This window comes from Ambystoma mexicanum, chromosome 2q (assembly GCF_040938575.1).
Source record: "Ambystoma mexicanum isolate Mex_15411 chromosome 2q, UKY_AmexF1_1, whole genome shotgun sequence".
Lineage (NCBI taxonomy): Eukaryota > Metazoa > Chordata > Amphibia > Caudata > Ambystomatidae > Ambystoma > Ambystoma mexicanum.
In genome coordinates this window covers 1,015,673,967-1,015,689,267 of record NC_090924.1, presented here as the reverse complement: position 1 = coordinate 1,015,689,267, position 15,301 = coordinate 1,015,673,967, and the positions used below count along the sequence as shown (strand labels likewise).

At 47.6% G+C, this 15,301-nt stretch overlaps 1 protein-coding gene across 2 annotated transcripts in view; it reads right to left on the bottom strand.

Moving 5' to 3' along the window:
* The window catches only part of TRDMT1 (tRNA aspartic acid methyltransferase 1), a 542,866-nt gene that overhangs the window by 475,713 nt on the left and 51,852 nt on the right, over positions 1–15,301 (bottom strand). For both annotated transcript variants that reach the window (XM_069648351.1, XM_069648352.1), the window contains exon 2: positions 2,966–3,075. In XM_069648351.1, coding sequence (XP_069504452.1) covers positions 2,966–3,075 — 110 coding nt within the window. The remainder of the gene's footprint in view (positions 1–2,965; positions 3,076–15,301) is intronic.

Below are 15,301 nucleotides of genomic sequence, written 5' to 3'. Positions count from 1 at the left end.
ATTCATAATTGCCAAACTTTGACCATAAGATTTATCATGTTTTTTCTCAGTGTAGGAATGTGTCATCCATCACCAAGACAGCCTGTAATGTGAGCAAAATAGTCACCCTTCGTGAAAGCGGGATGTCATGGCATGGTTACATGCCACTTGTTAGAAAATCTGAAATAATGTTGTTATCATCCAGGAGGAAAAAAGTAGAATTCAATGCCACCACTGAAAAAGGGCTCCAGAGGAGGCCCAGGCAGGAGTTTGGCTATTGAATGGCTATCTTCAAGCAGATGGCACAGGGAAAAAGGGAGAAGTAGTCATGGCAAGGGGTACCAGGCAAATGGGTGAAGAACGCCTCTGAGAGGAGCCAACAAGTGTTGAAACTTGAGGGCTGAGAGGCAAGTGATATGATCCATTGAAATTTGCTTTTGAAGAACATCAGGATACACAGGCTACCTTTAACCATTATTTCCCCATTGCAAAGACTTATCATTTCAAAAGTGAAGGTTTATGGTTGTTGTAGTAAGATGATATTTGGAAATTATTTTGGGATTTCTTTGAACAGATTTAGATGGAATAGAGGATATTGTTCCAGAATTACAGATTTGCCAAGCACATTTAATAACAAGTGCATTCTATTCGACTGTAGGGCTGTACAAGATGCAGGCAAAATGTTAGATGCTGACTAGGCGGAGGAACCAGGGACTTGGGGGAGGGGGTTCTGTGTGGGTGTTAATGCAGCAGATGACCTATGATATGGCTGCAGTCTCTGTCAAAAAAGGCATGTAATTGCAGATCAGCATGAGGTTGTTATAAGGGAAGTCATGTTGGAGCTCCAGAGAGGGCTCAAATTCTTTGCTTTTGTAGGGTGATCCCACCGATGTCAAAGAAGATGAATAAGACGATTAAGACGAAGATTATTCAGCCAACCAAGAGTGGGATAAGGACTGCTGAGCGGGGGTGACAAGAGAGGATCCGTTTGTGCCATTCCTATGCCGCTGGGAGTTTGATAGTATTGGATCTAAGAACTGATAAGATAGGCAATACAGCCTTTCCAAATACAATGCCAGCGGGCTAGGGTGTGGTTCATAAGCAAAATAAAGTTAAAGCTTGGTTGTTGATCATGTTATAGTTTCCTGTGAATCGCTATTTTAGTTAATTAAGATCGTCCGCACACTGTTGTTGCCTATTGTGGTACTTCAACTGATTGACAATTAAAATAATAAAATGTTCAAAGCACCACATCATAAACTGAATCGTAGACAATAAGTGCAGGAGCTTAGAAAGAAATGCCAGGGCTCAACCATGGCAAACACCCCCACAAATTATGCACTGGTTTATTCTACTTGGTAGACTTGGAGTAGATTTCATGAACCAACATACATTTCTGTATGTTACCCAACCTGCTGCTAAACCAGTTAAGCACCACAGCTTCCATCTCAAAGTTGCTCTGTTTGTTGAAGAATGTTCTTAATATGGGACAATATCAAAGATGTAGTCAAGCCAGTTCCATTTGTGCCAATGCTTTCTGGAATTCACTTGCTCTCTTAGGCTGAGCCCTTGTATCAGCCTTTTTATCAGAAATCGAAAATCTGGTTATTCACTGCTGCTTGTATGAGTAAATTCTCTCTTTGTTCATCTCTGAATTAGTGACAGGAGGTCACTAGTGGTGGGACTGTACTCCGAAGACCGAATAACATACCATAATCCTCCTTTTAACTTGTTCACCATGTTCAACAATTCAAACCATTAAATTAGATGTATCATGGCCTCCTGTTTGTAAACCTATGCTGCTGTTGATCCTGTAATCCACTGGTTGAAACATAAATATGTTATAGTCATTTCTTTTATAAATTATTTCATGGCGGGGGCTGTACTTTCTTGAACACAGCTATACCCCTCAAATTCAGCATGGCTGCTGCCATAATGTCATTCTCCACTATCACCACCAGAATGCAGACACCATACTGCATTGGTCTTGCTGCACACATTCTACTGGTTTACACAACCACCGTATCACACCTAGCACTAGTATGCAGCTACACACCACCCACTGCGCACTGGCTGCACACATACTGAGTTCACCCAAGCACGTTACTAAACAGATCTGGTTTATTAGCCTGCCAAGTACTATGAAGATGACCGATGATGGTAATCTTCATTGGGCACAGGTCCCAGACCCGTCTTCCTTGGTTTGTTTCTTGGAAGGTTACTTTACTTCCCAGAGTTTCCCTTCTTCCACTGTTTAGCTGGGTTAGGTTATCCCACAGTTCCCTCCTGCCCCTACCTACTGTCCCGGCCACCCTATACTTTTAGGGTCTTTCCTGATAGTTTTTGGTCGGTCTTGGGGTCTTTCTACTTCAGTTTTAGGGTTCTGCAGTCTTCTCACGTTCTCTGGTGTGCCGTGGCAGTTCTGCAGCATGCAGTCCCCCTGGATCCCACAGGGAGGGTTAGGCTCTCTATCAGGTCCTTTAAAAAGGGATTCTCCTGGGTTCCCCCCCAGTCCACAGCCGCTCGTCTGTGTGCAAAGGTTCCCCTCCTTCTCAAAGAACCTCTGGTCCACAGCTGCTGCTTCTGCAGCAAAACGTCCCTGAATTTTGCTCCTCCAGAGAGGGCTTATCTCATACTTCCTGAGTCAGTCTTCTCTTTTATGCTGGCTCTGGCCATTGGGACTTGGTAAAACACTAGACTGCTCAACATGGTTCCTAGAGGTAATCTTCATGCCTCCACACTGCCTCCTCATCTCAGTACTGATCTTGAGCACTCCTAGAGCGTCAGTTTGTTTCTTCCTCATCTCAGTACTGATCTGGAGTACTCCCAATGAGTCAGTTGAACTCTTCCATGAGTACTTTAAAAAGAGATAAATGGGCTCAGTCTATTGAAAAGCAGACAACATCCACAGATTAGTCGCACTCTAATATACAAAAGCTCACATGATCATAAGCCATAAAACTGTTGTTGCCGTTGGTCCACTTACTTCAATAGTCTTTGGCCAGACGTCTGTATTCGGAAAATTATGCTTGTAAACGTCATTAGCACATGTATTCACATCAACAGCCAGAACCACTTCTGCAGCAATTCCGCTTTCTAAGGGTTGAGAAGAGTATGTCATGAATAAATAGAAATACTATCACTAAAACAACATTGTTTACCAACATATAAGGACCTCAACATCCTTCCAGTTCCTCCCATTTACTTTATAACACAAGGAACTAACACAATGCAAACTTCTTAATGACATGAAATATTCAACACTCCAAGTTCTTAATTCCAATGTTTTATACTCTGCTGTACATTTCTCTCTAATTCCATTTGCTTCTTTAAAAGCCTAATTTCAAATCTTTTCCTCATTTACCTTATACATTCTTCACTGTAGCCACGTAAACTGTATTCTAATTAGTCAGGTGCAAGTACCTGTAATGTGTGTAAATATATATATATATATTCAATGAAAAAACATTGCTAAAGGGACGTTCTGGTTACAAGTAAAACCAAAAAACCTCAGAAATTCAGTTATGGTAAACTAAGCAAGCATAACTCGCGCCAGGACAACCGTCCTCTGTATGTACTTCAGCACACCACTCTGCAGGGAGAAGCAATTTCAACGTGTGTTTGAACCTATAATCAAGGAGCATGAGAAACAACTTTAGAAGTAACACACGCGCAACATCCTCCCCTGTCCACCTGCCCCTCCATATTAGAGGATGGTGCCTCTTCCCTCATTTCCCTCCTTACCTTACGTTCTACCCTCTCCTGCAAACATTTTTTTTTAATGAAAAAGCAACAAACCATTCCTTTAGGAACCAACTTTCACATTTAAAAAATAGAACAAAAAAACAATCTTGTAGACTCCATCTACTTTGCATTTCTCAGTAAAGTACATAGTCTCAATGGGCCTGATTGATGGAACGTTGTCCTATGGGATTGCGCCATTATAAAACACTTCCATGAATCGGGCCCAATATGTTTTTCCAACATTTCCATCAGCATTTTGTGTTATGCTAATTGGAATAATGTGACGTTCATCCCCCGTTCCAGGGAACGGGGGATAACGGCCCGGCAGCCCAAGTTATCGGCCCAAGCAAAGTGTCTGTGTGTGCCCAGATGCCTGCAGGCTTTGGCGCTTTATGAATAAATAAATAAATAACGAGGGCTCCGGACCATTATCTATTGTAGCCCCTGCAATGGGGGATAAAGGCCATTAGCACCCCGGGTTCCCAAAGCGAGAACCCGGGGTGCTAAAAAATTGAATTTTCTTCCTACGCCAAATCCTTTTCCAAGATGGCTACCATGGAAAGAGAAGGTGGTGCTCCGTACAGAGCCCCTCTTCCCTTTCCATGGCAGCCTGCAGAATGCGAAGTCCGAACCGTATGACCATATTACCACAAGCACATTTTTTTCCCTTTCAAACCTATCCTACTTTCGAATAACTTGACCATAAGGCAGGTCCCAGGTGAACATGGCCACTTTAACACCATTTTTTGTCCCTTGCGGTCATGGCTAGTAGCCAGATTGTCGAGGTCATGACCTTATACCATGACCCGGACAATCTGGCCACTGCCCATGGCCACAAGCTATACCTAAGTCACCAAAGGTATATCACTATTTTTTGTACCTACATTATGACACTTGTCAAAAAAAAAAAAACACGGGCACATTTGCAAAACCATGCTTTAAAGGTCCTTGCCAATGCTCCTTACACGAGTTTGCTTTAAATCCACCCAGGTTTTATTTTTTAAAAAGTGTCAAAATGTATGTACATACAATAGTCCCCACTTGACAAAATCCATTCAGTCTCTACACAAACATTCAAGGTTGGGTCTATAATCTTTCTGAAAACTTGTATCAACATTTGTCAAATGCCAACAAAGTTATACGCCATCTAAAAGTGTAAGACCCCCCCTCTAATGTAGCCCCCTCTTGAGAAAATCCCACCAAACTTTACAAAAACATTTATATCTAGATTTTAAATTGTTTTGCAAATCTTTGTGCAGATTCATCAAATAACACCACATTTATAAGCCTTTACAATACCCCCCTCTAAATGTGTTCCCTCTTGACAAAACAGCTCCACACGTTCCAAATCCATTCAGAATCGAGTCTAGAATAGAATTCCAACATTTCATGCAGTTTCATTGAGTGGCGCCCAAGTTATAAGCCACCCAAGAACTGCTTTTCACCAACCCTGTAATGCAGAAATAGGCACAGATGTCCCCGAACATCTGAAGTGTTGCTAACATCACTGGACTGCCCCCTAACATCCAGACTGTTTGCGGACTTCGCAGGCGAAAAATACCCGTTTTTTTTTGGCTTCTTACGGCCATATCCCATCCCATCCTCATCACTCCTCACCTCTCGAGAGATTGTTTGAGAAGTTTGACAAGTGCAAAGTTGTGTGTTTTTTCACGAAACCAACATGGCAGACGTTTAGAAAAATCTGACGCACTTCACGCTTTTCACCATCCAATCAGCGGGCACACCCGATGTCCGCGGGCCTCACGCAACCCTCTGGACCAATCGTGGGACTGTCCGCGGACTGAACAGGGAAATGGGTCTGGGAAGCGGAGCCAGATATCACTAATTTTTATGGACGTAGTTTTTGGTCATTTTTAAAAAATAAAATACTGGACGGATTTGCACGAAATTTACAAAAGCGCGCTTTTGGGACCAAGCCGCCTTTCCTGGCGCAAATTTGATGAAAATCCGTCCAGCAGTTTGGGCTGTAGGCGTGAGCAAAGTTTTTTTCCATGATGTATATCGATTAAAAAAAACATTTTGGGACCACCCCTATAACCTTGTCCCCCCATGACGAAGCCTCACCAAACTTGCCAAAATAATTCAGAGCGGGCCATATACTATTTTTGCAATGTTTGCTAAGGATTAGTCCAGGGGGAGCGAAGCTATAAGCTGCCCAAAAAGTGCTCTTCCTATGAGTTGAGCAACTTAACCATAACTACACGGCTGCTACCGAAGGCCGCGTGATATATACAAATAAAGCAGAGATGATGATGTTGGGTCTTAATGCCTATTAACAACATTAGGATGTACTCTCACTAGCAACAATAATGCCTCTGCGTAACAAACTCGAAATTCCTCCTGAAGTGTGCAGTCCTGCCAACGCTTAAGTGAAATTACACTGTTGGTGAGATCAGGCTTATTTTGTGAGAAATGTCAAAATCTGGGTCTTTTTTAAAAAAATCAAGAGAACTGTTATTTTAGTTTTGGCTATTAGGTGCACTGAAAGCACTGCCTACAAGCCAAAACGATTGTCATGGAAAGTGAAAATGGGAGGGAGAGGACATGAGCAGAGAGACACACAGCCTCTGGGAATTTTGACAGCCACTGGTCATGCTAAACTGTATGCCCATTCACACAGACTACCTGCCCCGCGCGAAACACATCCACTGGGAATTTTTTTATCTAGCTTTATCAAGCAGTAACATAAAATTTCTTTCTGCTAAGGGCATGGAGATGTTATTTCAAAGCAGTCTTCTGAGAGTTAATGGCTTAATTGCAGCTGTAAATTCACACATGCTGTAATAAAAACCGCTTCATACAAGTGTGGCTCTACGGCAGCCTACTGTATGGAACTCTAAACTCTACAATTGGGGGTTCTCCGACAGGGGCAGTTGGGATAATCTGAATTTTGATTCGCTGGAGACCAAGGCACCCAAGTTGCAAATTGATGCTCTACCTGGAAACATAAGAATGACATGTGACTGGAAGAGAATTTAACATGAACGATAAGGGTTCATGTAAACCCTTATGGGATTCCAAAGACACTCAGTATGAGGTACAGAAATCTTACCTGATGTCAGGGTGTAGAGCCTGCAGGTTAGACAGAAAAGCTTTCACAGGTATGAGCCCCAAAACTTTTCCAGAAGTTCCAGTCCGCCCTTGCTCAATCACTACCTAACATATTGTCAGAATTGGGTTTCAAGTCTTTGAAACTCCCTGTCCCTTGTTTGGACTCATCCCTGTTTCTTCCTTCAGAGCTGTGCCAGGTCTCTGCTTCTCTCACAATGTAATGGAGATGCTTTGGTACTTTTGATTCTCACCATCTCTCCTGGAGTGCCAAGTTCAATGCTTCCTCTGGGTATTTCCTTTAAGGTTTAGTATTGGTCTTTCACAATGCAGCATTTCCAGTAGTTTCCTTCTCTTACTGGATGCACTCTCTCCCTCTCTCTAAATTCAGCGTTTCATTATTTGATCCTCTTATGTCTGCAATGGTCTGGAATCCGACAGACTCAGAATTCAGAAATTCTCGTACTGGTTCCTTACTCTTCAGAGTGCAATGGATCCCTCTTTCTTGCACTGTCGGGTTGCCTCAATTCTAGATCTTTCTGGTTTGCACCTCTACAGCATTCGCCTAATTTCAGCTTCTAGTACTCACATGCTCTCTATCTATTGCCACCCACTTGTTCACATGTCTTAGGTTTGTGAGCCCACTCTCCTTCCTACATCTCGTGTTTGTGAGCAATTTTCTTCACAGAGTTCTACGATGATCTCACATGGAGCAACACCTTTCCGTTAGGACAGAGGGAGGGCCTGGGGACCGGGTGAATTTACCAACTAAGCAATCAGACCCACTCGAGGAGGTAGAACAGAGATTTCTAGAGGCCAATTCCATCATGCCTTCTGCTTGGTAGGCCAGATAGTAGGGAGCATGGTAATAGGTTGCAATTCGTCTATATAACATCCAGGTGAGTTTTGTTTGCCCAAGTCTCGTCCTTGGTAAGAGCCCCTACAGTGGGCAGTGAGAGGGTTTCCCCCGTTTCATAACGCTAATATCCAGCAGAGAACCGCGCTGTTGCTTTAAATGCAACCAATGGCTCATCTTCCTGGAGATCAAAAGTGAGGTACAACAGCAGATGGGATAGAACACCCATCTCAGCACTTCCCTTACACACTGATAGTAACACTCCATCGCTCAGTCAGAACAGCACTGGGGGGAAACCTGGCCCCTGACCGCTGCCACATTCAGCAGCAGGGCCTACAGCTACAAAACACTTCTCTAGTCTTTAACCCACACTGGAAACACTGATTTGATATTTCTATGGAAAATGGAAGCAAGCAGGCCCCAGACATGTGACTTTCTCTGGCATTAATCCCTTTATTTGCAAAGAAGGCATAAAACAAGGGAGAGAAGAAAACCGGCTGCTCGCAAAACTCCAAAAGCATATGGTATCAATTCAAAATGGCCACCAGCCTTTTTATAGACGTACCCACTGAGCTCTGAACAGCAAAGCCTCACTCCCATTCAAATGCTCCTCTGTACTGTTGGTGACCTGACACTTATTGATTTTTTCATGTTACCCTAGAGAACAGATTGTAAAATGATATGGCTTTTTACTCATTTTTTCTCAAAAGTTGAGCTGTAAAATTCGGCTGTCCATGAAAAAAAAGGAAACAAAAATTGAAGAAGAAATGAACGCATTTTTTGGGTCGAATTCACAAAATGTGTTGGGCTTTTTCACACTTTTTAAAAATAAATAATGCGGTGGGGACCACCGCACCTCCCACCCACTCCCCCTACCTCAAGTTATACCCATAAGGCACCCCCCATCTATTTCTTTAAACAAATGTGCAGACATTTCGAAAATAATCGTTAAATGTGCAATTTCAGCACATTCTTTTTTTCAAAATATTTATTTTAAACAAACAGGATAAAATGATACAAAGCTTAATCAATCACGACATATGGTACAGAAGCAATACAGTTGGTTGCACTTCCCTCCCCTCCCCATGATCTTAATATTCTTCTACCTGGCCCAGCTGCGAATCATCGTTCCGTAAGATTCTCCTGGCTAATTGGGGCTTGTATGTCAGAGCTGGATAATTCTGATCAAAGTCCAGGATCGGGCCCCAGATGTTCTCGAAGCGATGTAGGCGGCCTGCCCCAGCAGCCGTCACCTTCTCCGCGATTAAGATGTCCCAAATTTTAATCCACCAAAAAGGCATTAGTGGTCCTTCTGCGGTTTTCCAAGTGCGGGCTATTACATTTCTGCCTGCCAGTAGACATTGGGACAGTAGTTTGGCCGTAGGGCCAGCTCTGGGGTAGATCCCAGGGACCGGGGCTCCCAGAAGGATGGGCTCGGGCTCCAGGGGAAGTCGTATCTGAGTGATGTCTGCGATTGTTGCTAGGCATTGTTTCCAAAAGGTCTGGGCCCTCGGGCAGGACCACCACATATGAAAGAAAGACCCTTCTTGGCCGCATTGCCTCCAGCAGTTCGGGTTAAGTGTAGGGTTCATATGGTGTAGTCTCAGGGGAGGATAATACCAGCGAAGAAGGATTTTGTATGCGCCCTCTCTGTTCGTAATGCAGGATGAAGAAGTGTGTGCCCGCGACCAAATGTCAACCCATAGCTGGTCCTCGATTGGGTGGCCTAGGTCCGCCTCCCATTGGGCCATGTATCGGGTTTTAGAGGTTAGGAAGTCATTTTGGTGGCGTTTGTATAGAGTGGAAATTCTCCCCCTGGTTGGGAGGTCATTTAGGGTCAGTTCAATAGCCGTGGGAGAGCGGGTGGCGGCTTGGCGGGTCTGTGGATGGGAGCACCAGTGGCGCAGCTGAATGTATGTAAATCTATCCTGTTCCTGAAGCTGGAAGAGTTCTTTACAGCGCCCAAAGGTGCAGGGTTGTCCCCCTTCGAATAGTTGCCCCAGGGTCTCCAGGCCTCCCCCAATCCAGGCTCCGAAGTTCCGGGTGGACCAGCCAGGGAAGAAAGCTGGGTTCAGGAACACCGGGGAGAAAGGGCTGAGTCCAACTGGGGTTTTCTTTTGTTTCAGCGCTTTATCCCAGACAGCAATAGTGTGTTTGGTGGTCCTCAGGAGGTTCTGCCACAGTCAGCGCTCGGAGGGATTGATGTGCGGAAGAAAACGTAGCGGGAGCGGTAGTTGCGCCTGTTCGAGGTCCACCCATCTTGGACGGTTGGTAAGTATCTGCCATGATCGGATGCAGGCGAGTTGGGCCGCCATTTGATATTTTTGTAAATCTGGAACTCCGAGGCCACCCAGTCTAGCATTGCCCAGCATCGTGGACCTGGGGATTCTGGGCTTCCTCCCTTTCCAGATAAACTGTGTAATTTCCTTTTGTAGCTTCTGAAGAGCAGGTGCCGGAATTGGTACTGGAAGCGAGGCGCAGGCATATAGGAACCTTGGTAGCAAGTTCATTTTACAGGCCGTGATGCGGCCCATCAGTGAAATCTCTTGTGCCGCCCACCGCTTTAAGTCTGCCTCGAGGTCCGTGAACAGTGGGGGAAAGTTTGCTCGATAGACTTCCCCAGGGTCCGCTGGGATCCGGACACCCAAGTAACTAATGCTCTTAGTCGTCCATTGTATCGGACATAGTGGGGCCAGGTCCTCGCGGATCTCTTGGGACAGGCCCACCCCCATGGCAGCTGACTTCCGGAAGTTGATAGCAAAGCCTGTGACCTTTCCATAGCTCTCTATCTCAGCTAGGGCCTGAGGGAGGGAAGTACGAGGCTCCGTGATGGTTAGTAGGACGTCATCTGCGTAGAGGGCCAGTTTGTGGTGTGTTGCATTCGATTGGAAGCCCTTAATCGCCGGGTTTCGCCTGATCCATTGGGCGAATGGTTCCATAATTAGTGCGAAAAGCAGTGGCGATAACGGACAGCCCTGTCTGGTTCCACAGGTCAGGTCGATAGGGGGGGAGAGGATGCCATTGACTCTGAGAAGGGTCTTGGGCGCTGTATAGTTAGCCAACGTCATGGCGCAGAACTCCGGACCAAAGCCAAAGGCCTCGAGGGTAAGCCTCATGAAGTTCCAGTCCACCTTGTCAAAGGCCTTAACATCATCCAGGGCCAGAAGCACCAGCTCCCGGGAGTCTCGGGAGGCGAGTTCCACCAAGTTCAGAGCTCTACGAATATTATCAGCGGTAGAGCGGTGTGTGATGAAGCCACTCTGGTCGGCGTCGATTACCTCTGGCAAAATCCGGGACAGGCGGGTTGCTAAAATTTTGGAGTAAATGTTGGCATCTATATTGAGCAAAGCAATCGGTCTGTAGGACGCAGGGTTCTTCGGGTCACCGCCAGGTTTGGGCAGCAAAACTGTGATGGATTCTTGCATCGACGGGGTTATAGTGCCTGTGTTCCTGAATGAATTAAACAGCTGTACCAGATGTGGCAGGAGTTGGAGTTTGAAGACTTTATAAAACTTCGACGTATAGCCGTCTGGGCCTGGCGCTCGGGATTTAAGGGATTTTATCGCCTCATCGACTTCCTCAGTGGTGATTGGGGCTTCCAGCGAGTCCCGAGCTACGTTTTTCAGTCGGGGGAGCGCCGCCTTTTGCAAGTATTCCCTCTGTTCTTTGACGTCTCGGGCCGGGGCGGTCATCACTTCGGTCAGGTGGGTCGATGCGATTTGAAGCTTGTCGTGATCCGAGTATTGAGTCTTGCCCTGTTGGTCCCGAAGGCCCACAATTGTGTTATTCCTTCTTGTCTTGGCAAGTTTAGCCACCAGTAGCTTGTTTGCTTTGTTGTTTTTGGCATAGTAGAACTGTCTAGCCTTCGTCATTTGATGGGCGGTATGTTCAGCGTAGTGTGCTTCAATTTTCTTTTTTGCTATTCGGAGGGCTCGCTGCGTTTTAGGGGTCCAGGCCTTCTCCTTATGGATCCTCTCCGCCCTCTCGAGTTCCTCTTCAAGATCCTGACGAATCTGTCGTTTATGCCTATGATAGGCTACCCCTTTGGCGATCAGTTCTCCCCGCACCACTGCCTTCATTGCATCCCAGTTGTTGGCTAAGGAGGTATCTCCGCTAGAGTTTTCTTTGAAAAAGTTGTTGATCGCGGTTGCGATTGCGTCTCTGAGTGGCATCTCATTAAGGATGGGATCATATAGAGTCCATCTGTGCCTCTGGGGCTCCGGGGGTCCCTGGACTCGGATTTTCAAGGTTACCGGGGCGTGGTCGGATAGGATTCTGGAGCCTATAGTTACCTCTTCAGTGAAAGCGAAGATCTGCGGAGATATCAGTAGAAGATCTATCCTAGAGAATGTCCGGTGAACATAAGAATAGAAGGAGAAATCTTTTTCAGATGGGTGGAGTACCCTCCATGAGTCCACCACTCCAAGGGTTCTAAATAATCGCAAAAGGGCTAAAGCCGTGGTGAAGTCCCCGGCGGAGGGTGGATGCGATTTGTCTTTTACGGGGTCTGGGACCCCATTAAAGTCCCCACCGATCACTATCTGGCCCTCCAAAAAGGGAGAGAGGGTTGCGGTTAGAAAATCATAGAAGGGTGCTTGGCCAGAATTCGGTGCGTACACGGAGACCAAGGAAAATAGCTGTCCCGATAGTAGGCATTTCACTGCTATGTAGCGTCCCTCCGGGCAGCTTATGGAGTCCAGAATCTGGGGATTCAGTCCCCTCCGGAACAAGATTGCTGTACCGCCCCGCTTGGAGCTTCCAGATGCGAAGAGTTGCTTTGGAAAGTCGCGAGAGTGTAGGCGGCTGAAGTCTGCCGGGAGCAGGTGAGTTTCCTGTAGCATGGGCACATCGGCAGAGTCATTCCGAAGTTTTTGTAGAATTGATTTGCGTTTAGGCGGTGAGTTCAGTCCCCTGACGTTCAGAGAGACAAACTTCCAGAACTGCTGGGCCGGGGCGGGACCCGGGGTCGCTGATGAGATTTGTGGAGGGGGGGGGCTACTGGAGAATCAGCCATTATGTCGTTGGAGATGTGACCATCTGTTATCCTGCTTTTGGGGTTTTCTCCCGGACCTCCAACGGGCAGTCCGAGGTTTAACTGGGGGAGGGGGACCCGTTATGGGGTCAGGCCCTCCCCTGGCCAACGGGGCCGTGAAACAGCGAATAGCCAACATGGCTAAAGGTATGAGTAGTCTGAATGAAATGCTCCAAGGACTCATAGGTGGAACGTACCTTGGAGTTGGGCATGGGCCGTGGGGGGAAGCCCGTTGCATCGGGGGTGGAGATCATCCATGTTTTCAGAGGTGGCGGTCGGCTACACAGCGCCGGGTTCACTAAGCCGGGTCTCAGGGCGCTGTAGAGTCCCTCGTGGGGTAGCTCCGGGTCATTTCCTCCTCCTAAATCTCGGAACCCTCGACCATGTGTTTTGTATGGGCCTAGGAGAGGCTATAGGGTCTGGGTCAGCCGCCGCTTCAGTGGCCTGTTGGGACGAGGTGTTAGCGGAGTCCGGATGCAATATACTTTCAGCATCGCCCAGATGTTTGATCCTACGCATGGTACCCTTATAGGAGAATTGCAAAGCTGTAGGAAAGAGCCATCTGTAGCGAATTTTCTGGGCTTGGAGGAAGGTGGTCAGTGGGCGAAGGGCTCGCCTTTTCTGAAGGGTCAACGGAGATAGGTCTTGATAGATCTGAAGGGGGGTCCCCTGGAAGGTGATTTCGTCGTTGGAGCGACTTATTGCCGAAATGGCTTCCTTTGTCGTATAGAAACGCACCCTAGTGATAACATCAGGCGGGCCGTCTGACTCCACTCCACGACGGGGATTTAGCCTGTGAGTGCGGTCCAGCAGCAATAGTGAGTCCTCCAAATCGGGGAGAAGAGATTGAAAGAAAAGGCCTACATATTCGGCTAGCCCTTGGTCTGGGACTGATGTGGGAACCCCCCGAATGCGGAGGTTGTTGTGCCGGGCTCTGTTCTCCATGTCCTCCTGCTTGTATTCCAGGATTTCGACCTTGTCCTGCAGAAGCCCAACGGAACGCTGGATCTCAGTCAGGGAGGACGCGTGGTCCTGGGCGCGATCCTCAATCTCACTCACTCTCTGTTCCACCTCCGAAACCCTCTTATCAGTATTTTCCAGCTTGGCAGTAAGCTCAGACATACATGATCGAAATTCAGTTTTAATGTCAGCCATGAATTCCCGGATATCCTCCTTGGTTGCTAGAGGTCCCTTGTTGTCCAGGGATTCTCGTGCGATGGAGGGGGGTTTGTCCAGTTTCTTCGCTTTGTCGGCTGATATTAGCATTGTTGCTATGTCTGATGACTTGGTGGATTTCGATTACTTAGACATCGTGTGGACTGACAGGAGAGGGTTAACGGCTGAAGGTGGCTCAGTCGCAATGGTGGCGATAGTTGGAGGTCTCTCAAAGAGTTGGGATAAGGATCCCGATGTCTTGGTTGGGCTTTTAGTTAGCGAAGGAGACTTCAGTGCGAGTGAAGAGGAGGAAGGTTCCTGTGTCGTCCCGGTCTCCCTGGAACCAAGACGGCCAAGGGGAAGGTGAATGTGGGCCGGGGCGCCCCAGGAAATAGCGGGAAGATGAGAGGGAGCGATTTTAATACCGGAGCACACCAGTCCAGGAGGGTCTTTTGGGGTGGATGGTGAGGACCCAGATCGCCACGGGTGTTAGCGAGACTGTTGGTGGTGGCCGTAGACAAGCTATATCAAGGTGGATTGCTCAGTAAGGAGGGCGACAGAGCATGGCGCCGCTGACCGGAGCCACGAGCCAGTGGGTCCACTCCCGCAGAGGTGTCGGGGGCAGTCGGATGTTGCAGCCTCCTCACAGTTGAAGACTGGGGTGTTCTGCGGTGCACCCCTGAGAACTCTCCGGCTTCGGCCCCCTCTTCTGGAGTGGAGGCGGAGGGATACAGGAGAGGACGAGAGCAGGGAGGCTGCGGCTGTGTGTCGCGTATTGGGGTGGCTGCAGGGTTCTATCCCCCTGGGGATGTCCGGGGAGGTGAGCCAGAACTGAGGAGGCCCGGGGCACCTACCGCGTCCTCCGCCGTCCGTGCTCCTCCTAGAGTGCTGCCCGAAGCGCCGCCGGGAGTATCAGCCGGAGCATAGACGTGTGGCTCGGGTCCCTCTGATCATGTGAGGTGAGAGACACATGGGTCTAGGTCGATTCCAGGGTTCATAGGGGGAGCTTCGACGGCGAGGCCGCGTCTCGGTCGTTGTCGCTGGATCCCGTCCGCCATCTTGGATTACGCGGCGGAGGGGCCGCGGGATAAAAAGAGCCCGATTATCTTCATCTTGACGATTCTGGGTTCCAGCAGCATGCCGGCCGGGCTCCACACCCTCTCATCTAGTTGGGTTCGAAAAACGCAGCATAGGAGCCATAGGAAGCTGTGATGCAACGGGCGTTCCACGGAGGCCATCACGGGAGCGACTGCATAGCCAGCGCTCCAGGCCACGCCCCCAATTTCAGCACATTCTTTTAGAAATGTTCTCAGGGGAAGAACCCCCCTCTTTCCATACCAAACTTTCATTACTTAAGACTCCCTCACTGAACTTGTCCCTGACAGATATTCTGAAGAAATATGAATGCCCCTCCACTGAAAATATGCACTAGCCGCCATGGACCTTAAATCATTTAGAAGGTGGGT